The following is a 25,784-nucleotide window of genomic DNA, read 5'->3' on the forward strand; positions in this document are numbered from 1 at the left end:
TACACCTGAAACACGTTATAAATCAACCGTACGCCAATAAAAATTTAAAAAAAAAAGGATCAGGTGCCCACATCCAGTTTTCAATTACGTAAAATAGTTTCTAATCAAATCTACCTTTTATTTTACCTGGAACTTTCCCAAATAGATGAAAAAGTAAGGACAAGACTAGGGGACATATACTTTCCTCTCCCAGTTTACGATGACGACGACGACAATGACAGCTTCCGCCATGAACATAATAAATGTTGCCTACTTTATGCCAGGTACAATATCAATTGCTTTGCATTCTATACTTTATTTAATCTTCACAACAACTCTGTTTATTAGCTATTATTATCATTCTTGATTTAGGGATGAGAAAACTGAAGTCTAGAGAGATGAAGAACCCCAGGTTACAAAGCTCTGAAGAAGGAAACTGGGGCTGGAACCAAGGTTTGTGATGCCATAACTGTGCTTTTAATCACTACCATAAAGCTACAAGGTACTGGATTAAATTTCAATTTGGAACCATGTCCAAGTAAATTTGATTTCAGTTCTTCAGTTCTGTCATTCCTAAATCCATGTGTGTGTTATAAATGTTAAGATTAAACTATTCATGGATGACACACGAAAACTGTCTACGAAAAATGTCTCCTGCCATATCAGTCAACAAAGGATGTTATGGTCATCAAGCCCTCAGTCACTGCAGCTGCCTCTGACTGTGCACCCTGAGGGGATTCTGGATGGAGAAAAACAGGATACTTGCTCTAGATAGTGAAGGTGCACATCAAAGGAATGATTTCAATGAGCCCAGACTCTTGCATCTTCCCATATGTAGAAAAGTGCTAAATTCATTAACTTGAGATTTTTTTCTTTAATTAGCAGTAATCTTTTGATGTTCCACTACCTGTTATTTTGTTGTTGTTTTGTTTTTTTGGGCAAAACTCCCATATATCCTGGCTCCTCCCTTACCTCTTCGGAGCAGTCCCTCAGAGCCACCTGAGAGGATTAGGCAACTACTAGTTGCCTCTTAAGAAGCCTGGTAATTCAGCAAGTATGCCAAATAAAACATAATTCTCAACCTTTAGGTTGTGCATTTTTTTTCAGTTGACAAAATTTAGGAGCTTGGTATTTCAGAGTTTGCAGAAAAACATTTTATAAAGTGATTTACCAAGCAAAGAATGACCACATAATGAGAAATTATGTTGTAACTTTTATCCTCTTATTACTTCTGAATAATAACTAATACAATTTTCGAGTTGGAGACTGCAGAACTCATTTAGCCAGGAGTATCACTTTTTAAAACTGAGGTTTATTTAACTTAGAAACAGTAGCTACTAAGTGCCCTGATACCACACTATGGAACTTGATCTTTTTTTTTTTAATATTTATTTATTTGGCTGCGCTGGGTCTTAGTTGCGGCGTGCGGGTTCTTTTAGTTGCTGCATGTGGGATCTAGTTCCCTGACCAGGGATCGAAGCCAGGCCCCCTGCAGTGGGAGCGTGCAGTCTTACCCACTGGACCACCAGGTAAGTCCCCTATGGAACGTAATCTTATTTCTTGTGTGCATGTGTGGGCTAGCTTGCTACTTTAAAAAAATACTGATTAAAAAGAAATATCTATTCAAAAAATTTGACACCAAACTAAAATTCTTTTGCTTAGAACGCTCTAAAAGTAGTAGGAATTCTCCTGATTATCAAATTACCACCATAAAAATTAAAGTGTTCTCTCAGTTATTTGCAATGTTATACATAGTATCAAAGCTAAACTTGGTGATTAGATACATGTCTTTTTGATGATTGCTTACTTCTAACAATTGCTAAATTGTTACAAAATCTACAAATAGTTGCCTCTTAAGAAGCCTGGTAATTTAGATGGGTTTTAAAAAACTTTTCCAGGGAGACTTGGCCATTTACTACACTTCTGATCACATGGAAGAACCACTCACAAGGTTTGTGTCACTTAAATTGCTGAGAACAGAATATTTTGATATTTTATTTCATTAACTTGCTAATATTACATGTTGACAATACATATCACAAAATGCTAAATGTGGTTTGGCTCTTTCTTTTCTTTTCTTCAGTATTTTAACCAAAATTTAGTTTTTTTAAAAAAAACCATAAGGGTAACAAAAATGAAATGTTACCTTTTTAACACCAATCTGAACAGCTCTCTCTATTACATCCTGTAAGTCATCTGTAAAAGATGAACCCCACATTAAGAAAGTGTAACTAAAAATTCACTTACCCATAATTTAATTATCCTTTATTGAAAGAAAAATACACAGAAAAATCACATTTACTGAAGTCAAATCAGTACTATTTGATGAGTGCTTATCATATAATAAGCAAAGACCTAGCGATACTTTAAAAAAAAAGAAACCCATATAAGGCAAAATAGATGAATAGTTATCCATTCAATTGTATTTTTATTCTGTTGACCACAAAGGGGAAAAGTCTGTTTGGCTTTATGGTTTGCCTTTTATGCATATGGTTATCTAAAGTTCTATATTCAAAGTTATAAACTTCTACAGATAAGAAGGGCTTGATAACACTTTGTTGTAATAGGTATTTTATAAATGTTCATGATCACGGTTTACCAATATAGCTTATATGTGTTTCACTTTGTTTATAGTTTTATCCAAGATGCATAATAAATTCTTTAATATTTCAATTGTAAGAGTGGGTGAAGCTTCTTAAGGTCTCCCTTGAGTCAGAAAGTTTGTCTTCACAGATAAACTATTTACCTTAATAAAAGAAACATTTACCTTGATGCTTTTGAACCCCCCTATAAATTCCTCTGAACACAGGATCTGTCAAGTTGATACCAATATCTGTAGAAAGCAAAAATAAAACACATGATCATTAAGAGCCTCTATTTGAAACTTTTACTTTAAATAAAAGGTCCTGTTACTAACCTTTTCATTCACACATTCATTCATTCAAACAAAATCTAAGTGCCTACTGTTTGTCAGTCACTATGCTAGACACCTGGGATACAAAGATGAAAGATTAAGTCCTGCTCTCAAGAAACTCACTGCAGAATTGGGAAGGCATTCCCATTAACAGACAATTAAGAAATCACAAGTAGATACTAGCACTGTGGGACACAGAGGAGGACCACCCAACTTAGTCTGGTAGTTAGCCCAGAAGAGGCTTCCAGAAAGAATGGATTCTTGAACTGAATCTTAAAGGATGAGTTGGAATTACCCAGTAGAAGACAAGAAACTGCAGATAAGACGAAGCAGCAGAAGCAAAGCTTCTGGGGTCTGAAATAGCACGGTGATCATGGAGAGCTACAGGCTGTTCTGACTGGTGGAGAGAAGTGTAGGGAAGGGAGTGACCAGAAAAGGGCAGACTCAGCTATGTTACAGACACTTGTCTTTAAAATACCAGATGCAACAAGAAGCACTGATGGCTTCTAAGATTTGTATTCTGGACATCTCATTCTGGTGTCTTTGTAGAAGGTGGGATCTAAAGGGGGCAAATGGAGTCAGGATAGTTTACTTGGAAACAGGCAAGAGCTCATATCTGCAATGAAGAGAACCTGAATTAGGGTAATGCGAGTGGAGATGCAGAGAGGGCAATAAATTATTTATTTCCTTTATTCACCAAATACTTATGAAGACCAACACTATGTCAAATACTATGTAAGGAGTTAGGGGGTAATGAACAAGAGCCGACGCTTGGTCCCTGCCTTCCAGGAATTTACAGTCTCTGTGGGAACTACAAATATAATTTGTGATATATAAGAAGCTGACTATCAGCAACATGAGGCAAGAAATGTTTATCGTCTTCAATGCTGCATCCCTAGAACCTAGCACAACAGTTGGTATATAGTAGGATCTCTATACACTTTTAAGCCTGTAAATAATTATTTTACAGCTTTGTGCTTTGGAGCACAAAGAAGTAGCACTAACAGTTTTGGCAAGAATGATGAAAAAGCTTCACAGGAGAGCTAGATCTTGAAAGCTAAAGCTTACAAGCTGACAAACAGAAAAGGGCATTCTACATACAGGTGTGTGTAGGTACACACTGCATCCGGAGAACTGGAAGAGACTCACTGTGCCTGTGGAGCTGAGGTTCACAATGCAGAGCGATTCTGCAGTGCCTCTCTTCTTCTAACCTCTCCCCTCCCCGCGTTCCCCCACCCCAACATTCAGCAATGTCTGTATTCATTTCTAGTTGTCACACGGAGGGGAGTGCTACTGGCATCTAGGCTTGAGGCCATGGGTGCTGCTAAATATCCTACGACGCACAGGATAGCCTCTCACAACAAAGAATAATCTGACCCCCACACCAAGTGCCGTTCTTGATAAATCCTGCTGCAGAGTATAAGGCGACGAGGGGAATAACGAGATGTGAAGTCAGCTTGTGATGGCCATGGGCAACAAAAACACCTTCCCTATTTAAAATATACACCCTTTAGCTTTTAGCCCTAGGAGAACCTCCAAGTTCATGGTTGGGTAGGACAGTTGCCTACCCACAGACCCCCAAATTATTTCTGCTGAGTTTCAGCTGCTTCTTGGTATAGTCTCACTCTGATTTCTACCAAGCTAGCCCTCAACAAGCTGTGCTGCTTCAACATTAAGCCAGACCTTGAAAGATGAATGGGAATTTGGATAATCCAAGAGATGGTGGGGAGAGTATTCTAGTCATTTGTAACAGCAAGAGAAAGGCACAATGCAAAAAACTTCAAAGATATTTGGGCAACAGCATATATGTCAATAGAGGGTAGGAGATGAATTCACAATTGATACCCTTTAAAGGGCTATTAACACATAAATGTTACCAAATACTATAAGTACAAGGTAGGGGTTCAGTGGAATGGCCCATATCACAAGAAATCAGCATCTACTTTCTTTTCAAGTAAGGAAAGGGGCAGACTGAGAAAGGAACCCAGGGAAGAGAGCAGAGGTCTTTCTGCCTGCAACAATCCTTCATACGGTCAGTCTACAATCACCCACCACGGATGAGCATTAGGAGCACAGAAACGGCCTGTGTCTCTTCTAGCCCATTACCCCTTTGTGCAACAAAGAGATCAGAATTCTTCTAAAGCAATCTTTTGCTAGAAAACCAAGTGAAAAACAAATGAAACAGCAGCAAGCAAATTTAACTAGTGAACTTTATGATACTAATTTTAAAAGCAAATTGAAGATTAACTTGGAGGCTCAGTTTATGAAGCCTTCCCGTGCCCTGTCCCTGTCTCAACCTTAACAGGAATGGATGCTAAATCGTTCTTCCATGCTCAGCCTGAGGCCAACTCCAGGTGATGCCACTTCTTAGAACCTACCTCTTCCTGATGTGGGTCAGTCTTTGAGGACCCGAGTCATAGTGTACATCAAAGATCTATATTCAGCTTTGGACCCAGGTGAGCCTTGGGCTTTACGATATCCTGCACTGGCTCAGCCACCAATTTCTTCCTTTTTACGTAAGAATCTCTTGTGACTTATAGCTGTTGGCCTTTTCCTTTCTGACATGTGGTTTGCCTGAAGTGTATTCCCCAGCCAGTTATTAAAGCTGCTTTCTATCCTCTGATGAATAGGCTGCTTCACCTGAGTCAAGTTTGGTGAAGGGGCTCAGGATGTCACCCCAAAATATGCTGCTTTGCCATATTATTTTGAGCTGAAGGCACTTAAGAAACAGCAAATGCAGGAAAGGATCCCTAATCTCTCCTTTTCTACCTAAAATGGGTCATAAAATTTCCCATGAGAAAGGTACTCTCCCTGTACCAGGAAGAGAAGAACATTCTTTTTTTTTTTTTTTTTTTTTTTTTTACTGTTTTTATTTATTTTTAAATTTATTTATTTGTTTGTTGGTTTGTTTTTTGGCCACACTGGGTCTTCGTTGAGAAGAACATTCTGATCACCAGAGACTGGGAGTCAAGTCGAAATGGATCTGTACAGCCAAACCCAAAATAACTCCCATCCTCCATCAGTTTCCACATTTCTTCCTAGTCACTGTCCCACAATTTACATAACTTAAGTCCCTTTGTCTTATCACATCCCCACTTGGCCTTTTGGTAAGCTTTCTGGTCTAAAAGCTTCTTTGGGTCTTCATTTTCCTTTTGAAAACTCCCAGGTACATGAAAAAAAAAAAAAAGTATGCTTTTCTCCTGTTAATCTGCTTTATGTCAGTTTTATTCTTAGGCCCAGCCACAGAACCTAAGAGGGTAGGAGGAAGTTTTTCGTCCCCTACGGAGGCAAGCAGCTTTTTTTTCTGGACACTGTGTTCACTTCTGTCTCCTCTCTCCTATTCTGGGTGGCCTCTGGGCCTATCACTCCCCACCCACAGACTCCCCAGAAAACACCAACAGAGTGATTAAGATAATTAACAAGTCAACATAGAGGAGTCAAAGAAAAGTTCAAATTGATCATCAAAAAATATTCAATCTGTGAGCAACTTCCAAGAAATACAATAAAATGGGGAACTGCAGTTTTGGAAAGAGAATGGGCTTTGGAGTCAGAATTCTTGGAATTATGACTCATCAGCTGAATGATTTTGGGCAAACGAGTAGGCCTCTGAGCCTCAGTTTCCTCACTAGTAGGGTGGGCATAAAATTTCTCCTTCCAGGAGTGAAATGTGGCTCAAACTGGAAAATGAATGTGAAAGTATCTTGCAAATTAAAAGCCTTATAAAATGTAATTATTATTATTATTACTGGGCACGGTATAAATTCTGTAACATGCAAACAACAAATGGAATTTTAGTCAACAGTAGCTATACTGTCATCCTACCTTAAGTGGTTCACACTCCCAATCAAGACCTCATTATTAAATAGCCAAATGTAAGTCAGTTTGTTTAGGATTCAGGATGCAACCACGAAAATAAACCAGTCAAAATCCTATTTATTTAACTTGTTCGAAATGTTCTGATATATAAGGGACAGCATCTTTTAAATTAAAAAATTCCTATCAGATGTATGCCTACTGTCAGTAAACTAAAAAAATTAAATCCTGTACAAACATCGACTTCTAGCTTGAAAAACTAAGTACGTGAGAGGTAAGGGTGAGAGAGCACGACAAGAAAAAAAGGCAAAGCAGAAAAATCACTAACTCTGATTGGGGGTGGAATACTGAGGGATTCATACATTTAGTGGCATGCCATCTTATAAGGATAAGTAATGTTTCTTTTCCATTAATTTTCTCCTTAATTAGCTGGCTTTAAAAGCATTACCTGCATTACTGCTAAAAACTGTTGCCAGTATTAATGAGTTTTATTTTTCAAAACAATATAAGAGTGGAAAACTGTTTGTAACCAAAAGAAAAATACATCTCCAAACTGATGCCTCACTGGTCTCAGTGAATCATGTCATACCACCGTCGCCATGATCTAGGGATACAAAAGGACAGCAAGTAGAGAATTTACGATTGTTTTAGCCTTTAGATATAACTTCAAGTTTACAGGAAATAAAAGCGATTAGAGAACAAACTAACCACCACTACATGGCAGACCAAGTTGCTTCTGCAAGGCAGTGCCATGAAGAAATGCGCTAGATCAAGGGGTTGGCAAGCTACGGCCTGCGCGCTATTGCCTATTTTTGTTTGCCCCTAAGGTAAGAATCGTTTTTTTAAAAGTTGAAAAAAAAAATGTCAAAAGAATAGCTCTTATGACATGTAAAAATTATAAGAAACTAAGGTTTCACAGCGTTCACAAAGTTTTATTGGAACATGGCCACACCCATTTGTTTATATAGTACCTATCTATGGCTGTTTTTGAGTGACAGGTCAGAGTTGAGTAGTTGCAACAGAGATATATGGCCTGCAAAATAAAAAATATATACCATATGACCCTTTAAGGGAAAGCTGGCCAATTTCTGTGCTAGATTAAAAATCTGAAGGACACGCAAATGCATGGCTCCAGATTGGATACTGTTTTGGACAAGACCACCTTGTAAAAGAGGCTCCAGAGAGATCCTTTGCCCCTTCTTCCATGTGCGGACACAGTGAGAGGGCACCAGCCACGGCAGGAAGAGGGTCCTCAGCAGAACGCAGTCATGCTGCCACTCTGACCTTAGATTTCCCAGCCTCCAGCACTGTGAGAAATACATTTCTGTTGTTTATAAGCTACCCAGTCTGTGCTATTTTGTTACAACAGCTCAAAACGGACTAAGACAATCTATGACATCACCTTCTCTCTCAATCTGTAGATACCAAGTAGGCGGATTTTATCTCCTAAACTCTCAATCTGCGCACTCTTTTCCATCTCCACTACCACCATAACACTTGAAGCAACCAACTCCAGCTTGGATGCTACTCTGACCCCCTTTCATTCTGTTCTCCACCTGACTGAAGGTTTCTTTTCATTCATAAGTCAGATCATGGTACTCTTACCTGTCACTCCTGATACATCCTTAACATGGTAGGATCTTAGCTCTGCAAACCTCTAGCTGATTCTGTACAATTCTCCCTCCTCCCTCAACCCCCTTCCCCATTTCTCTCTGCTCCAGACCCACTGGTCTTCTTTCAGTTTCTCAAAAGTGCTATGCACCCTCCTGCCACAGAATGTTTGCACAGGCTGTTGTATTTGGAACCTTCCCTCTGCCTTTCTTTGCCTACTTAACTCTTAATCTTTCAGAGCTCAGTCCAAGTGACACTTCCTCAAGGAAGCCTTTTCTGACCTCCCAGTCTAAGTTCTGTTCCTCATCAAATGCCCAGAGAACCATATTCCTTTTCTTCAGTGCCCTCTTCTCTGTCACTGTGGTAAAGTCATTAGTGCACTTAAAAGGCTGTCTCCACCACTAGACTGTAACCTAGTTTCTACCTACCACTGAGTCCTAGCATTTAGCACATCAGGTGGCACACAGCAGAGATTCAGTAAATATTTGTAGAATGAATGAATGAATGAATGACCAGGTTGCTCAAGGGAATCCAAGACAGGGAATAGAAAATAAGGTCCAGTCCCTAGCGAGATGGGATTCGTAAGAGACGGCCAGCAGCCCCAATCAGCCTGCTGCTTCTAGGGACACAGGGCAGGATCAGAATCCCGTTAAAATAACACAACTATAGATAAAGCTTAGATACCTAATAGCCCCCAGCTGGTTGGCCCCAAGGGGTGGTTGCTACTAATTACTGCCAGCTGCTCACTGGCTCATTTGGTGGGAGGGAGCGCAGAGGCTACTAGATAGGAATCACCTTAAACCTATGCTTCTCAAACGAGGGGTATTCCAGAGAGTATGTAACACCCTGAGATTCTCTGGAGTATCAATTTTACTTTGGAAGATTTAGGGGATAAAATATGTTTTAATTTTAAAAGGGCACTATGTTATTTCAAAGTTAAACACAAGACATCCAAATAAATTTTGTAAATGCATCAAGATTTACACATCACTGCTGCCACCCCATCACTCCTGGGGTATACTCCACTCTATGTCCTTAAGTGACCTTTGGTGGGTGAGTTCCAGAGCATGAACCAGCCAGCATTGAAAAGGGAGCTTCTACTCCATCCCAAGTTCTATCACTTTGCAATGATTAAGCATAGATTCTTATTGCTATTCAGACTGAGGATATAGTCATCTGTGGTATGATACTCAATGTCACAGAAATTAGTCTCAAGTATAACCGAGGACACAATGTTGAAGTGTCCTCTAGGAGGGAGCAATGTTTCCCATAAAACACAAATACATCTGCTTCCCGCCCTCCTTCCCCACATTAGAAACACTGGTTGTAGTTGTAAGGGGCAGCCATTGGTTACACAATTTGAGAAGGGGGAAATTTAGGATTACAACCTGCTGATAGTAAGCTGTCCTAAATCAAAATCTAAGGCTGCTCTTATAACACTGGTTTAATTTTTCTATTATTATTATTAAATTTAAAAAATTTTGGCCGTGCCAGGCGTCTTGTGGGATTTCAGTTACCCGACCAGGGACTGAACCCGGGCAATGGCAATAAAATCGCCGAATCCCAACCACCAGACCACCAGGGAACTTCCTCCACTGGTTTAATTCTTCATGCAACTGTTCCATGTAAAGCTTGTTCATGGACCAATTGTCCATGGGCCTAATATGTTGTTTTCCAAAGTACTGCTCATGACTATTTTGGGCAGAGATTTGTGTAGTGGGTCATAGGCAGAACTTTTTAAATGACATGGAATAAATATTAACTATCAGTAAGTCACAAAACAAAGATAGAATGTATAGTATGATTCCATTTTTGTTGTAAAAAAGACAAACACATCGGATATGTTTGCATATTTTTATGATTCTGTATAAATTTAAAAATATGGGAAGGATATAAACCTTAGACACCGGTTACCTCAGGATAGTGGAAATGAAGGAGAGCATACAAAAAAAAAAATTGTTCCAATTAAACCCACCTTCTTTAAGAAGTCTTTTCTAGCTTATCTGGTTGAGATTCCTTTATAAATTTTCTTATGAACTTAGTACTAATATAACACATCTTGTTTTACCCACTCATTCATACTTCCACTGAACAGTCACTGTACTAAGCCTCTGGGAAACAAAGATAAATACCACCAAGTATCTGCCTTAAAAGAGTGTGGTCTAGTGGGAAAGGCAGATACATATTTTAATTATAAAATAACGGGGTAAAGTAAAGGGTAGAGTTATGTAGTCTTAAAGAACAGGTAAAAATCAAACAGGCAAGAGGATATTAGAGGCAGAAGGGACATTACGACCCCAAACTGCCACTCTAAAACCTTATCATAGGCAAGAAACAGCACCTCCAAGTGTTTATAGAGCATAAAAAGGATGAGGCCGGAAAAGTGGGCAGGACCAGACCACAGAAAGGCTCTGTCTGCTATGTTAAGGCACTTCAACTGTCCTGAGGACAGTGACTGAAAGATTTGAAGCACAAGAAAAATGAAGCTGACTTGGTTTTTATAAAGACCTCTCTGGAGGCTACATAGAGGATGGATTTAAGGAGACAAAACCTGAGGCAGAGATTTAGTTTTTTTATTACAATACAAACACAAACCTTTAAAAGAAAAAAAATAATTGTCTTGTCTTTGTGGGGTGTTTCATGGCTCTTACCCCATCTCCCCCATCAATTATATCACAGATTGCAATAAACAGGCTGAGAGACACCACACCTGGAAAGTGCCTAAACCTCTGATGACCTTCCCATCCCCCAACCCCACCCCAGGATCTCCCACAGCATTTTTAAAAACCTCTTTTGTGGCACTTTAACAATGTGCCACTTAAACATTCTCCCCTGCATTTGCTTTGACTGTACATACCTCTCCAGTCTGAAAACTAACTGCACCACTAGATTCTTTTTATAATTCCACATACTTAGCACAATGTCTCTGTAAAAAATATTGTCTAAAGTAACTCTTAGATCTAAGTTTATAATCCTAAGCTCTCTCCTCAGTGCCAGACATTTCCAATTGCCCAGTAAATGTCTCCACCTGGATGTTCCGTAAGAATCTCAAATTTAACCTAATCCAAATGGATCTCGTTACATCTCCCACCCACTGCCAAACTACCCATGCTTCCATTTCATGTTTAGGTATTTATCCCAACACCGAGTCATCTCTGACTGTTCACTCTTCCTTACCTGCCATAAACACTCAGCTGCTAAATGCTGCATATGTACCTCTCTTCCATTTCTCCCTCCCTTTTCCAGTGCCCTTGTTCAAGCTCTGAAATGCTTCCCTGTCTCTCCCTATGACCCACCAAACCTACACAACAGCTGTCAGGATTACCTTACTAAAGCAGAGACGTGATCACTGTCGTTTTCCACCTTCGGGTAGCTGGAAACTTCACAAAGACAAGGATCATGCCCAGCTTTACCCACTGCTGTATCCCATAGCTCAAGGCTCCCAATATGTAACTGGCATTCAATGATTTACTTAATGAATGCTCCTTGTCAAAAGCCTTCAGTTAAGCTCTACTCTATACACACAAAATTAAACTCAGGAACACATTCGAGTTCCAAGTCACCCTTCCAATCCCAGCTCTTACAACCTCCCCCAGGCTTTCCTAAGTCTGGTACTAAATATGCTTACTCCTTTAGTTCCTGTCGAATTCTCCATCTCTTGTTCTACCGGTGCCGAATGGATTATTGTACTTGCCAAGTACAAAACTTGTTTCACTTTCCACTGTGTATGTCCTCCAGTTCCCCCACCAGATGGTGATGCCAGCAGAGCAGGGGCCGTGTCTGTGTTCCCAGGCCAGTGCCTGGCCCACCAGAGGCGCCCAGTAACTGTGATATGAACTGTGATATGAATTAGTGAGTCAACGAGTCCCTCGAAGCCATCCTCCTCTCCGCCAAGGAAACGGGAAACCGCGGGGAGGTGCACGTGGGATGGAGCGGAATATAGTGACAGGCCTTTCGTTTGCTTTTTAGTAGTTTTGCTTCCTTTTTTTTAATTGAACACAACACATATGTTGGAAAGAGCATAAATCGTAACTCCGCAGCTCGTGAATTTTCACAAAGAATCACACCCGTGAAGCCAGCACCCATACTGAGATCCAGAACATTACCGACACCCAGAGGCCTCCCCGCACCCTCCTCCACGGAGTGCACTTTCAACCCTCAAAAAGCCGAAGAGCTCACGTCCTGGGCCCTGTGGCCGCGGTGCGCGAGTCCCGGGAACCGAAAGAAAGGCCCCAAACCCGGAGAAAGTCTTACCTACGAATTTGAAGCGACTCATGACTGCGTCCCCGGCTCCTTTCTGACGGAAGCGGAAGCGGCAGTCAGTCGCCCCGCCCCTCCGGCAGCCCCGCCCCCTCGCCGCCGACGTCTGGTTTCCCGGGAGCCCCTGCGGCCGCTGAAGGTGAACCGGCAGACATGGCGTTCTCGGTGCCGGCTGCCTACCTGACCCACCAGCAGAAGGTGCTGCGGCTTTATAAGCGGGCGTTGCGCCACCTGGAGTCGTGGTGCATCCACAGGTGGGCGAGGGGGACCCAGGGCGCGGGGAGGTGACCTCGGGGGCCGCCACAGAGGCTGAGAGGCTCTGGGGACCGAGCGGCTCAAGGACTTCTGGGACGGGGTGGGAAGGCGGCCCCCGCCCCGCGGAGCCCTCCCCTAGACCCGGGTTCGAATGTAGGTTTCGTCGCCCATATCTGGGACACTTTGAAGACTTGTTTATCTGGCCCGGGCCTCAGTTTTCTAATCAGGAAAACGGACGCGGGACCCAGCGCAGAGGGTTGCATGACGATTAAGAGAAAGGAAGTGCCAAAAATGGAAATGGTCATGCCTCCAGCGCTCACTAAATAATAGCTTCCTTCGTGACCTTCTCGTTCCTGGTACTGGCAGTAATAATAAATGCGTTATTTAGTCCTCACAACTCTGGGTGTTAGGGGTTATTTAGCCTTATTTTATAGATGAGAAAACAAGAGGCTAAAATAAGAGGCAAGAGACTGACTTGCTCAAGGCCCAGCAGCTGGTAAGTGGCGGAGCCAGGATTAAAACTCAGGTGTCTTAACTCCAACACATCATCATCACCCCTCCCATCAGCTTTCCTCTTTTTAGCTTCATTCAGTCCTTTTCATTAGCTTCACATCCCACATAATTCTTTACCTCCCACATAATTCTCTTCTTCTTTCCCCTCTGTCCATCTGGGACTAGTCTTAGAACACAGTCTTAAAACATACAGGTTTTCGTGCTCTAGATGCAATGCATGGTGGGGCGACAACCCAAGATGTATGAATGCCAGGCCTCCATGGCCTTAGGAGAATCCTGAAACCTAGTCCCAGGAGAAGGGCTTCTGAGAAAAACCTCTAAACAATGGGAAACTGAGTGTGTCTGGAAGAGTTGTGGAGAGGATCCTGGAAGCCCAGATTGTATAGTTGGGATTATTGTAAAGTCATCGACCTACTTTTCTTTGCTAGGCAGGAAGATGGCCAGGTTCAAGGCTGTAGGGTTAGTTACTTCCCTAATTTTTTTATTCATCTGACAATTTGCAATTCAGGATCTATGGTGGCTGACAAAAGTTAATAAGGCTTTTTTCTCAGCTGTAGCAATTTATGGATTAATGAGGAAGATGGACGTATAAACAAACAGATAACAGAGAATTATCTTTCATAAAGATGAAGGAAGTCAAGCCATCAGGAATTCAGGTAGTGCTGAACTACATCTGAGACTATTAATATTATCTTGGAGGAAAGGATAAAAGTAGTTACTATGATAACACTGACTCGTCATTTCTTTAAATCTCACTAACATCTTTTCTCAGTACTTGCCTGATTTTTTTCCTTCCATTTGCCCTCATAGCGCTATTTGTTCTGCATGGGTCCATCCTAGGCCCTTGGTCATTGCTGTGTATACTTTGGGCAGCCTCATCTAACGCTGGGACTTGAGTTACCACCTATGCTCACTTGTCTGTAGAGCTGTATTTCCAGCTGTTTGCTAGATTACCTACAGTTCTCTAGAACTGAACGTATTTTTCTTTTCACTACCTCATTTTGATTCTCTTCCCAAATTCCCTGCCTCAGCTAATGGCATTACTAGTAATACAGTCACTCAGCTTTAAGTCTTAGCATTATTTTCAAGTACTCCCTACTTGCCCCTCTGCCAGCGACATATGTACTTGTATGCCGTTGGACACTGATTTTTGTAAATTCTCTCCCTAGTGTAATAATATTCGTAGCTTACGTTGGGCACTAAGGATGTACTAAGCACTGTCTGAAGTGTGCTGATATGTTGTAGCTTTCCAATCTTTAGGACAACCTTAAGATACAGGTACTGTTATTAACTCTTTTATGGAGGAGGAACCCATGGCCTAAAGACTTTAAATAATTTACCCTAGGTTACACAGCTAGGAACTGCAGAGCTGAAACAGTCTTAAGCTATCTGACTCCATAGCCTACTCTTGTAACTTTGTAGTCTAAATATTTTTCTCTTGTCACCATCCATCACTGTTGCCTGCTTCAAGCCCTTGTCATCTGTGGCCTGGATTATCAAAGCCCCATTACTACTGAGCCATGAAAAAGAATGAAATAATGCCATTTGCAGCAACATGGATGGACCTAGAGATTATATATTAAGTGAAGTAAGTCAAACGGAAAGATAAATATCACTTATATGTGGAATCTGAAATAAGGTACAAATGAACTTAATTACAAAACAGAAACAGACTCACAGACAAAGAAAAATTTATGGTTACCAAAGGGGAAATTGGGGGGAGGGATAAATTAGGAGTTTGGGATTAGCAGATACAGACTACTGTATATAAACTAAACAACAGGGTTCTACTGTATAGCACAGGGAACTATATTTAATATCTTGTGATAAACTATAATGGAAAAGTATATATATGTATGTATAACGGAGTCACTTTGCTGTACACCAGAAACTAACACAACATTGTAAATCAACTACAATAAAAAATAATAATAATGAAAAATAAAAAAAAATTTTAAAGCCCCGTAAATGATCTCTGCCCATGGTTTCTTCTAGAACCTGACCGAAACTTGCCTAAGGTCAGGCAGCTAGTGTCAGAGTCAGAATTCAAACCCAGGTCTGTCTGATTTGAGCACCACTCTTTGCACCATGTATCAGTAATACGTGCCTTCTACATCTTTGTGTCTCCAGAATTTAGCACAGTGCCTAGCACAAGGTAGGAGGAAATGCAGTAAGTTGTCATTGAATGAATGTTGAATGATCCTACAGAGGCGATAGAGGAGACAGGGGAAAGGGGTTAGGTTGTATTTATGAGTAATACAGTAGCTTTTTGTTGCTGGTGTTTGGGGGCTGCCAGGGAAGCCATCGTAATGATGAGGCTGCTCCACTGACAGGGTCCAGGGAGGGGCTGGGAAGTCACGCTACTCACCTGAAAGGTGTTAGTGGAAGTACCACCTCTTGTCAGACAGTAATACTGCCTGATTGTGTAGATAACATTTCTAATCTCCAAAATCATTTTGGTTTAAGGGACAAATACCGGTACTTTGCTTGTTTGATGAGAGCTCGGTTTGATGAACATAAGAATGAAAAGGACATGGTGAAGGCCACCCAGCTGCTGAGGGAGGCAGAGGAAGAGTTCTGGCACTGTCAGCATCCTCAGCCATACATCTTCCCTGAGTCTCCTGGGGGCACCTCCTACGAGAGATACGAGTGTTACAAGGTAGGTGAGGACCACAGGTGTCTCAAATCCCGAACCTCAGCCTTGGAAACCACTTGCCCTTTTAGGGGCAGCTAGGACATTTCTTTCCTGACAGTTACACTTTTTTTTTTCCCAGTGTCAGTTTTCTCTCTCCCAGATGCCATCACGACTTTTCTTTCCAAATTCAGTGCCAAGGTCTTGCAGTTAACTTTCCGGCAAAGCAAAGTGCTAAAGGAATTGGTAAATAACTCATTTTTGGACCTTAAAGTTAACCAATTTCAATTGGTGCTTAGTATTCTAAGTGATATTTTCAATTAACATACAGCCACGTTGGATCTTTAGAGAACTCAGGTAGGGGAGGAATGATGCCAGTTCTCTTTGGACTGACCTTGCTGTTTTTCATCCCTAGGCTGTTTCACTCTAAGGCATTCTCCTTTGTCTCGGTCCTCTGCTGTTTATTGCTTAGCGTCAGAAACAGTCTGGTACTTCGAATGGTTATAAAAATGCACCTTGATTTTTGTCTTCTGTCCCTTGAGCAGGCCCTACCCGTGACATGTAAATGTGTCCTGTGGAATGACGCCGTGATTTCCTCTCCTGACAGGTTCCCGAGTGGTGCTTAGATGACTGGCATCCTTCCGAGAAGGCAATGTATCCTGATTACTTTGCCAAGAGAGAGCAGTGGAAGAAACTGCGGAGAGAAAGCTGGGAGCGAGAGGTGAGTGTTGCCTGTTTTACCATGTAGTTTGGCCCACATGGTCAACACCTGGAAGGAGCTGAAGTTTGGTTCCCCATGTGCAGAGGTCCAGATACCAGCTCCGACAGTTACTCTGGCTCCTTGCCTCTGATATACTTTCTCTTTCAAGTGTGTTAAATGTAACGTTTACAGCCATCTTAGAAATAGGTTAAAATGTGTTCCCTGGTCTTTTGGCTTTTCTGTTCTCTGATTTTACTTCTTCCCTCCTTCCCCTCCATAGTCCTCTGCCTGACCTTGCTCTACCCTACAGTCCATTAACCTTCTCCACCAGCACCTTGGGTATTTTTCCACTCATGATGTCTGATTTATATTTTAAAAAAGTCAATCTTGCTGTAGTGTGAAAAATATGTTGGAGAGGGCAAGTGGAGAATTGGAGAGACCAGTTTGGGGTTATTGCAGTAGATTAGTCCAAAGATTATGGCAACTAGCACTAGGGTGGATGCAGTGGATATGGAAGGAAGTAGATTCAGGATATTGTCTGCAGCGATGTGAAGAGTGATTGGATGGGGGCTGGGGGCGGGGGGTAGTGAAGGACAGGGAAGAATCAAGAATGATTTCCAGGTTTTAAGCTTCAACATCTGGAGGTCTGTGGTGGTGTTTATTGAGATAGGGAAGAGGAGAAAAAACAGATGTCAAAGGGACAATCAAGTGTTCAGTTTTAAATGTTAAATTTACGAATGTTAAATTTGAGAATCCTGTGAGACATCAGGTGCAGGTGTCAGAGGGTGACTTTGGATGTACGAATCTGGAACTTAACTCAAAGGAGAGATTTGAGCTCAAAATAGAAATGCGGGAGTTATCAGTTGTTTTAAAAGCCATGGAATGAGGGCCTTCTCTGGGTGCCCTCTCCCCAGTAAAGGAAGTGGAGGGAAAGCCACAGAAATGTTTGAGATCCTTAGATCCAAGAGAAGGTGTTTCAGGAATGGCCGGGGGACTTCCCTGGCGGCCCAGTGGTTAAGACTCTGCACTTCCACTGCAGGGGACATGGGTTCGATCCCTGGTGGGGGAACTAAGATCCCACATGCTGCGCCACACGGCCAAAAAAAAAAACAAAACAAGAATGGCTGGGGCCAAGTCATCTTTGATTTGATGGAATAGAGTGAGTACTGGAAATAACATCCAAAGGTTTTGGCTACAGGAAGGGCATTAGTGGCCTTGATTAGAGCCATTTCTGTCACACAAAGACTGATCAGAAGGTGAGGAAGAGTAAACAGGAGGGAGTGATGACTCTTGAGAAGATTTCCTGAGGAGAACGAAGAAATGGGGCAGTAACTGGAGGCCGAGGGATTACTTTCTTTTAAGATAAATGATGCGTATATGCTGATTAGATCTGGGGTGAGGGAGAAATTGGTAATGCTGAAGAGAGGTGGAATAGGTACAGAAGGAAAGTTTTTGAGAAGAGGGGTGGGATCCCAAGCATGTGCGGGGGCCTTTGGAAGGAGAAGGGATTCTTCCTCCATTCTAATTGGACAAAAGATGTGTATAAATACATTTGGGTTAGAAGTTTTGATGATGGGGAAATGACAGACTTCGATGTGATGGCTTCTCTTTTTTAAGTGAAGTCAGGAAAAGCCAGGAAGTGGGCAGAGCATGTTTGGAGAATGTGGAAAAGGTGTGATAATCGTGGGCAGAGGATGTGCTTGCTGGAGAATAATAGTAAGATTGCCATGTGGTGGTGAAGGCCCATGTGAAGTTGGGAATAATTAACATGTTGTGAAACCAGTTTGTTCCAGTATTTTTTTTTCTCTGTAGCAATACTAAGCTGTATGGTTGCAGGTTTGAAGGTAGACGGTGTGGTTGTCCACGGTCAAGAGTGACGAAGAACTTATTCAAGAGGGAGTGATTGTCGTGATGGAATCTAGCTGGATAAAGGAGGGAAGTAGACAGGGAGGCTGATGCAGAAAGCAGGGCAAGTTGGGTGTGAGGACCTGTGCACTGGCAGCATCTGTGAGTTTCAAGAATTATTTTCAAGGCGGCATTTAAGCAAATGAGCTGGAAGGGGACACTGGTTGGATAGTGGGTTACTTAAATTCATGCTTTTGTGACCAAGGAGGGCAGTGTTTTCCAAGAAGTATGTCAGCATTTGGGAACTCGAGGCATATTTATTCATGGAGAGCAGCAGATTCATCCTGCAGTTGATCTCTGTGATAACCACTTCTCCCCAAAACATTCCTCCTTTACCAATTCCATCTCTTTGACATTATTAAACAGCACGTGTGCTTGAGGCTCAGATTAGCCACAATCCAGAGCTGGTTTTTCTGGAAGAAGCTTCAAAAAATCGTGGATCTGGAAAGTGGGTGTCTTAGGTCTCCTCCTCTATTAGGACAGTGATGGTCTCAGAGATCACTGGAAAAGGGGTAGCTGGGCAGTGGGGGCAGAACTGAGCACACTTGTACCTGTGATTTCATGTTATTTCTTGTCCTCATTGCTATTTGGGGGGCTTTTAAATTAACATCCCTAATGTATTCAAATTGAAGTTTCTTAATAGTGCTTTTGGAGACCTCTTAGCTGAGACACAAAAATAAACATTTTTGGGGGGAAAGAGGTGGGGGGGACCATAACAAGGGGGAACTGGAATGGTAATTGTCAGGGTTTTGCTTAATGAGTGGGGTGGGGTAGGAGGGTTTGTTCTCAGCATTGCTGTTTTAAGAATGGGAAAACATTTAAGGAGAACAGCTTTTGTGTCCGAGTTAAAATGTGGGCATAAAGATAATGCAGGTATAGAGTCCCTCCCATCAAGCCTCTTAGATAGCCTCATCCACCACAGGGCAGAGAGCAGAAGCAAGAAGAACAACAATCCTACAGCCTGTGGAACAAAAACCACATTTATGGAAAGATAGACAAGATGAAAAGACAGAAGGCTCTGTACCAGATGAAGGAACAAGATAAAACCCCAGAAAAACAACTAAATGAAGTGGAGATAGGCAACCTTCCAGAAAAAGAATTCAGAATAATGATAAGACGATCCAGGACCTTGGAAAAACAATGGAGGCAAAGATCGAGAAGATGCAAGAAATGTTTGACAAAGACCTAGAAGAATTAAAGAACAAACAAACAGAGATGAACAATACAATAATTGAAATGAAAACTACACTAGAAGGAATCAATAGCAGAATAACTGAGGCCAAAGAATGGATAAGTGACCTGGAAGACAGAATGGTGGGAATCACTGCTGCAGAACAGAATAAAGAAAAAAGAATGAAAAGAAATGAAGACAGCCTAAGAGACCTCTGGGACAACGTTAAATGCAACGACATTTGCATTATAGGGGTCCCAGAAGGAGAAGAGAGAGAGAAAGGACCAGAGAAAATATTTGAAGAGATTATAGTCGAAAACTTCCCTAACATGGAAAAGAAAATAGCCACCCAAGTCCAGGAAGCGCAGAGAGTCCCATACAGGATAAACCCAAGGAGAAACATGCCAAGACACATAGTAATCAAACTGGCAAAAATTAAAGACAAAAATTATTGAAAGCAGCAAGGGAAAAACGAAAAATAACATACAAGGGAATTCCCATAAGGTTAACAGCTGATTTCTCAGCAGAAACTCTACAAGCCAGAAGGGAGTGGCATTATATAATTAAAGTGATGAAAGGGAAGAACCTACAACCAAGATTACTCTACCCAGCAAGGATCTCATTCAGATTCGATGGAGAAATCAAAAGCTTTACAGACAAGCAAAAGCTAAGAGAATTCAGCACCACCAAACCAGCTCTACAACAAATGCTAAAGGAACTTCTCTAAGTGGGAAACACAAGAGAAGAAAAGGATCTACAAAAACAAACCCCAAACAATTAAGAAAATGGTCATAGGAACGTACATATTGATAATTACCTTAAACGTGAATGGATTAAATGCTCCAACCAAAAGACAGGCTTGCTGAATGGATACAAAAACAAGACCCATGTATATGCTGTCTACAAGAGACCCACTTCAGACCTAGGGACACATACAGACTGAAAGTGAGGGGATGGAAAAAGATATTCCATGCAATGGAAATCAAAAGAAAGCTGGAGTAGCTATACTCATATCAGATAAAATAGAGTTTAAAATAAAGAATGTTACAAGAGACAAGGAAGGACACTACATAGAAAAAAAAAAAGAATGCAGGTATATACAAACAACACTTCTCAGTAGTGAGGATCAGGGTGTGTCATGTGACACAGTAGAAACAATGCCGACACTTCCCTGTAGCAGAGAGATTGGACAGTCAGTGCCACTCCTTTTCTAATTGTTCCTTCCTTACCCCCGCTTCTAGGTTAAGCAGCTGCAGGAGGAAACCCCGCTTGGTGGTGCCAGAACTGAAGCTTTGCCCCCAGCCCGAAAGGAAGGTGATTTGCCCCCACTGTGGTGGCATGTTGTGACCAGGCCCCGGGAGCGGCCCATGTAGAGAAAGAGAGGAAGATGCCTCACCAGTCACGCTTGCAAGTGAAATAAGTTACAGGACATACACTTGCCCTAATAAAATAACTCCATATGGTACGACTGACGTGTTCTTCTGAGGAGTAACATGATGCCAGGTGACGGGGCCACTGTCGTTTTCTTAGCAGTTGAGCATATAAAGAAAAGTACCTGAAACGTAGTCAGATGTATTCTGTTCTTCCCCATTAAGTCATATTGATAACACATGCTATCGAGGGAAAACTGCAGCAGAACCAGATACAAGATTTACTCTGAAGATTTAGTTGAACAAACTTGAGTTGAAGGCTTAAACTAGCTATAGTGACTGGAGGGCATAAGAAGCCAAGAAGAGGCATGCCAATACTGAGGACATAAGATACCTTTTCTGTTTTCTAGATTCCACTAATGGAATTTTAGCTCTGATTGAGTAAAGGACTACGCTAAGAAGCACGCATTCAGCAAATAAGCGTGGAGTTTATGGGGTTCTCAGGAGTGGAGTTTGATGGCATCCAATGTGGATGACACTTTTGTGACACTTATTTTGGAGGCAGTTTTCCAGCTTTGCTCCCTCTACCGTAGCTTGGATTGTCTGCAGACACAAAGGTAAGGGTAGCAGAACTCTAAATGTTTGAGGTTTCTTTTTTTAAGGGTAAAGCCATTTTTAAAGCTCAACCAAGCCCAGCTAGTTTTAGTTCTTGGTAACTCACTGTTCAGGCAACTAGTGTTCTTAAAGTGCACAAAAATGATGTTGTCAGTTTTCTAACTAAGCTCAATCTGAGTCTCAGTCCATTTTTCTAACACTTCACTAAGACCTCCACCTGAATTTTAATAAGACTTGAAATGCAGGGCTTTTTTTTTCTAGTGGTTCTTTATTTATAATGTAGGCTGAAGCAACTGATACAAGGTAAAAGGGAGACACGTTACACAATTGTTATTTATACAAGTTTAGAACAAAAAACTGCACAGGGAGAGGTCAACTCTCAGTACAAACTAGCAACTAAACCACAATAATTTACCTTTAGAAACGATTTCTTTATTTTTAGCTGTGACACTGCTTTTACAATATGCAAAAACACAAATAGAACTACCCAAGGCGTTTTGTCACATTCTTTCTACATTGAATTTGGCAACATTTTATATTAAATTTATTCAGATTATACTAACGTTTAAAAACTAAACAAGTGAAAAGCTGTACCAAGGTACAGTTACATCCATTTATTTCAAAGGTTTAAAATACCACTTTTATCTATCGTAATTACCTTGCAGTGATTTCTGCTTTTGCAAAAACCATCTCAAGCATCATATGCACAATGCATCAGCTACTTTTAGTCATCAAGATTGGTGGGCTAAACCACAGGCACTACTGTTGCTTATATTCTGTAAATGGAGCTTGTTTTTCAAAGAAAAAAAGCTTAAACAGTTTCTAATAATCATGCCTTTGCTTGAAAGCCATAACATAAAATGTTTTTGAGCAATCACAGCAGTGTTAAATGTTAATATAGAGAACACTGACTATACAGGTACGTTTCTTTCACATCCAATGCAGTTATGTATTAAAGCAGAAGATTATGTAATTGAAGATTGGAGCCAACAGAGATCTGCAGGGTCTGAGGGACCCACCAGGCTCCTATTTCTTGAGAGGTTCTGTCCCAAACGAGCACTTTCAACTGACCTGAAGGGGCTGGCTTTCTTTTTTAAACAAACACCATTGCATTCCCCAAACGTGATCCCTTTACATCTACAAATCTCTGCTGGCTTTAGGGGATGGGCATTATAACAAATTTAACTTTCACTTAGAAAAGACAGAAATCCATTCCAAAAAACATTACCTAGAATACAAAAAAAAAGGGACAGTATGGTGGTCAGATTCCCAGTGATGAGAAATAAATCCTCCTCTCTTCGATGTTTAGTATGAAGCCAATTAACTGCCATTATTTAAAAGAAGATAAGAAAAACAAGCCCCCAGACTGGTAAACACATTGGCAAGTTGCTAGACTCCAAGCTGGTTACCCTTGTTAAATCCGCTCCAGTTTTTCCAAAATATTTGGGCTTTTCAACGCACCCAGCCTGCTAGGCACGGTTAAGTAAAAGGCATTTGCTATATCTAAGAATTCCCTGCTATCAATCATTTTTAAATGTTTTCACATTTTTAAAACTGCCTTACCCTTCTGGATGTGTTTGGATTCAGTGAAAGTGGGTATAACTAACAGGTAACTGAAGTGGGGGGTTCTATGTCTACCTGGTGGCGGCAGCATGCACGGGACTGGAGGTGGGTGCTGTGTGCAGTCAGGAGCAATGGTGGGAGAAAGGAAGTCCTTAAACACCCTACAGAAACAAACACTGCAATCCAGTGTGGCTTATTCGGATGCATTTACCATGAAGCTACTAGAAATTCAACCTACGAGGCTACTCTTAAATGTAACAGGATCGGCTGTGTTGACAGTGTGCCCCTCCCGCGACCCTCCCCCCGGTCCCAACACAGCCTACCATTTCCAGAGTTCCCTCACTCCTAATATTGCGCATCAACTGACTCCCGCTTTTCTCATCCCGAGTGTAGTATACTTGAATAAGGATTTTTACCCCTTACCCATTTTGTTTGTACATTACAATAACTTGAATTTGTGTCTAAGCCAGACTACTACAATGCATCTACAAAAGCTTGCAGGAAAGAAAAGAAAAGAAAAAAAAAAAAGCTAAGTATAGTTATCCTTTTTTCTGAAATTACTACTTCGTGGTTCCCCTGCCCGACCTCCCCCCCTTATTATGCATTTAAAATTTTACAAAGACTTGTAAAAAATGGAATTTGGCACCTTCAGAAAAATCAAAAGGGAAACTTAAGATTAAAATGTGCAGAAAGAAAAAATATTTACAAATTAAAAGATCAAGGTTATGTCAGTTACATATGTTGCTTTTAATTCTTATCTAAAGGTGTCGAGTACTTTCAAAAGAGCTGTGTTCTGAGTTGCCTACAAAATCTTTTGTTTGATTACAGATTGGAATGGATCAAGACAAACTAGGTCTTATTAATTAGACAGTTCGTTCCCCACTGGCAGCATTTCTTGTGAGCCTAAGAGAGCCTAAGTGAAGCGCGGGGCTGAGCGGTCGTTTGTCGTGGTCTTCTTCAGTTTCACGCCCCTGCGGATGGCGTTCAGCATGTCTTCTCCTTGCGGGGCATCCCTTGGGCTCAGGTCTGCAGGGTCACTCTCTGGAATCTGGCCTGGGGAGGCACTGGCACTTGGGGGATCCCTTTCCTGGTCTTCGGCCTCGCTTTCTGGAATTGCTTGTCTGTGCTCCTCGGGGATGCTCGGCTTCGGGCCTGGAAGAGGAGGGTTGACGGAGGCTTGGCCGCTCCACATTGAGGAGGGCATGCTGGTGCCACCCTGGGGGCCCTCACCCACGGACGGCGACTCGGGGCTGTGCTCACCCCGCTCCTCGGGCCCATCTGGAGGGGCTGGCAACACCCCAGGGAGGTCTGGGACGGTGGGGGTCTTGACAGGGATCACGGGTGTTTTGATGGGGATGGGACCAGCTCCTATGGTCCCCCGGCGGACAGAAGGCTTGGTGGAAGGGGTCCGTCGGATGGTTGCAACCCCTGGGGTGACCATAGCAGGTCCGAGGGTGGTGGGGAGGCCAGCAGTTGAGGCTGGGCGCTTCGCTTGGAACATCCGTCGGTAGGACTGGCTGATGTCACTGTTTCTCGGAATGGTGGAGGATTTGTCAAACTCCTGCTGATCTGCCTCCTGGTCACCGCTTACAGAGAAATAATCGTAATCTGAAACTGATCACAGGATCTGATTAGAAATCGCCGAGGCAGTGGCTGTGCTTTTTGATTCTTTTGTGTTGGGAGGACAAAGGGCCCCAGAGGCCATACTTCACCCGCAATCTCATCCCAAGCCTCCCGGGGTTTCCGGGCCAGCCTTAGCAGGCCTCACCATCTAAGAACTCCCTGACAGGGACCGTCGTTTCGTTCACCAAGGGAACGCTGAGCACCAAGCGCAGCGCTGGACACAGCAGCCCCGCGCTCAGATACCGCTGAGCGGTGAAGAGTGCAAAACCGCCAGGCCGCAGCGAGGCTACCTCTGAGTGCCTCTGGGAGGAGTAAAGGGGGAGGAAAGAGCAAATAACCTCTACGAGCCCTCCAGCCCGGAATTTGACGCGAGAGACAAACCCGCACGGACCATCACAGACCTCACGACCAACTCGTTAGGCGAGGGCTAGAAAAGCGGTGGAGCTACTGGTAACGAGTCTCCGAAACAAGGCACCACCAGTGAGGGGTGCTCGCTTTCTCTCCAAAAACGGGGTCACGTGGGAGGGGGACGCAAACAGACGGAACACCGTAGAGCTCGTTTCTGAAGAGCAGCGCTCTGACCTTCGGGTAAGTCCTGTGTGGTGGCGCGGGGCTGTGTGCTGTATGAGGGCTGGTCAGCAGCGTCCCTGGCCGGCCACCAGATGCCAGCAGCACCCCCTCCAGTAGTGACCACTAAAAATGTCTCCAGCCATTGCCAAATGTCCCCTGGGCAGCAAAGTGCCCTCCACTGAGACCCACTGTCCTAGAGACTTGGACTGAAGGACTGCCGATAGGCTTGGTCAGCTCTCACAGATCTCTCCTAGCGGCTAGCCTGCCATCTTGCTGGCTTGTGTGTGTGT

General features: G+C 42.4%; 3 protein-coding genes across 26 annotated transcripts in view; 1 reads left to right on the plus strand and 2 right to left on the minus strand.

The window, feature by feature from the left end:
• TATDN1 (TatD DNase domain containing 1) overlaps positions 1–12,663 on the minus strand; it is a 37,175-nt gene extending 24,512 nt beyond the window's left edge. For 4 of the 9 annotated variants that reach the window (XM_082433235.1, XM_082433230.1, XM_082433233.1 and 1 more), the window contains exons 1-2: positions 2,747–2,812; positions 2,126–2,175 (exon numbers count right to left, since the gene is read on the minus strand). Coding sequence is in view for 2 of the 9 variants with exons in the window: in XM_082433229.1 (XP_082289355.1) it covers positions 2,126–2,175; positions 2,747–2,812; positions 12,572–12,593 (138 nt within the window). In the remaining 7 variants the exon portion in view is untranslated. Of the gene's footprint in view, positions 1–2,125; positions 2,176–2,746; positions 2,813–12,571 lie in introns of those variants that run through there. The other 5 variants (XM_082433229.1, XM_082433228.1, XM_082433234.1 and 2 more) reach the window with 3 other exon arrangements.
• A 9-nt stretch (positions 12,664–12,672) lies between these two features.
• Positions 12,673–21,218, plus strand: NDUFB9 (NADH:ubiquinone oxidoreductase subunit B9). 2 transcript variants are annotated; one of them, XM_082433279.1, is made up of 4 exons: positions 12,673–12,831; positions 15,812–16,004; positions 16,585–16,698; positions 20,995–21,218. In XM_082433279.1, exons 1-4 carry the CDS (start codon positions 12,731–12,733, stop codon positions 21,124–21,126), a joined length of 540 nt encoding a protein of 179 aa, XP_082289405.1. In that variant the 5' UTR covers positions 12,673–12,730; the 3' UTR covers positions 21,127–21,218. The 2 variants fall into 2 exon arrangements, with proteins under 2 accessions (XP_082289405.1, XP_082289406.1); XM_082433280.1 differs by lacking the exon at positions 12,673–12,831 and adding an exon at positions 14,910–14,933.
• A 768-nt stretch (positions 21,219–21,986) lies between these two features.
• MTSS1 (MTSS I-BAR domain containing 1) overlaps positions 21,987–25,784 on the minus strand; it is a 166,402-nt gene continuing 162,604 nt past the window's right edge. For 14 of the 15 annotated variants that reach the window (XM_082433183.1, XM_082433189.1, XM_082433185.1 and 11 more), the window contains one exon: positions 21,987–24,915. In XM_082433183.1, coding sequence (XP_082289309.1) covers positions 24,215–24,915 — 701 coding nt within the window. In that variant the 3' untranslated portion in view covers positions 21,987–24,214. The remainder of the gene's footprint in view (positions 24,916–25,784) is intronic. The other variant, XM_082433191.1, reaches the window with a different exon arrangement.

This window comes from Balaenoptera physalus (genome assembly GCF_965194825.1).
Source record: "Balaenoptera physalus genome assembly, chromosome: 17".
Taxonomy (NCBI): domain Eukaryota; kingdom Metazoa; phylum Chordata; class Mammalia; order Artiodactyla; family Balaenopteridae; genus Balaenoptera; species Balaenoptera physalus.

What these genes read in the sequence shown, in the direction of transcription:
- NDUFB9 (XM_082433279.1), top strand. Translation starts at nt 12,731, where the DNA reads ATGGCGTTCTCGGTGCCGGCTGCCTACCTGACCCACCAGCAGAAGGTG. An exon ending in AGAGATACGAGTGTTACAAG is followed by an intron (nt 16,005 to 16,584) that starts GTAGGTGAGGAC and finishes CTCTCCTGACAG; the next exon opens with GTTCCCGAGTGGTGCTTAGA. An exon ending in GAGAAAGCTGGGAGCGAGAG is followed by an intron (nt 16,699 to 20,994) that starts GTGAGTGTTGCC and finishes CCCCGCTTCTAG; the next exon opens with GTTAAGCAGCTGCAGGAGGA.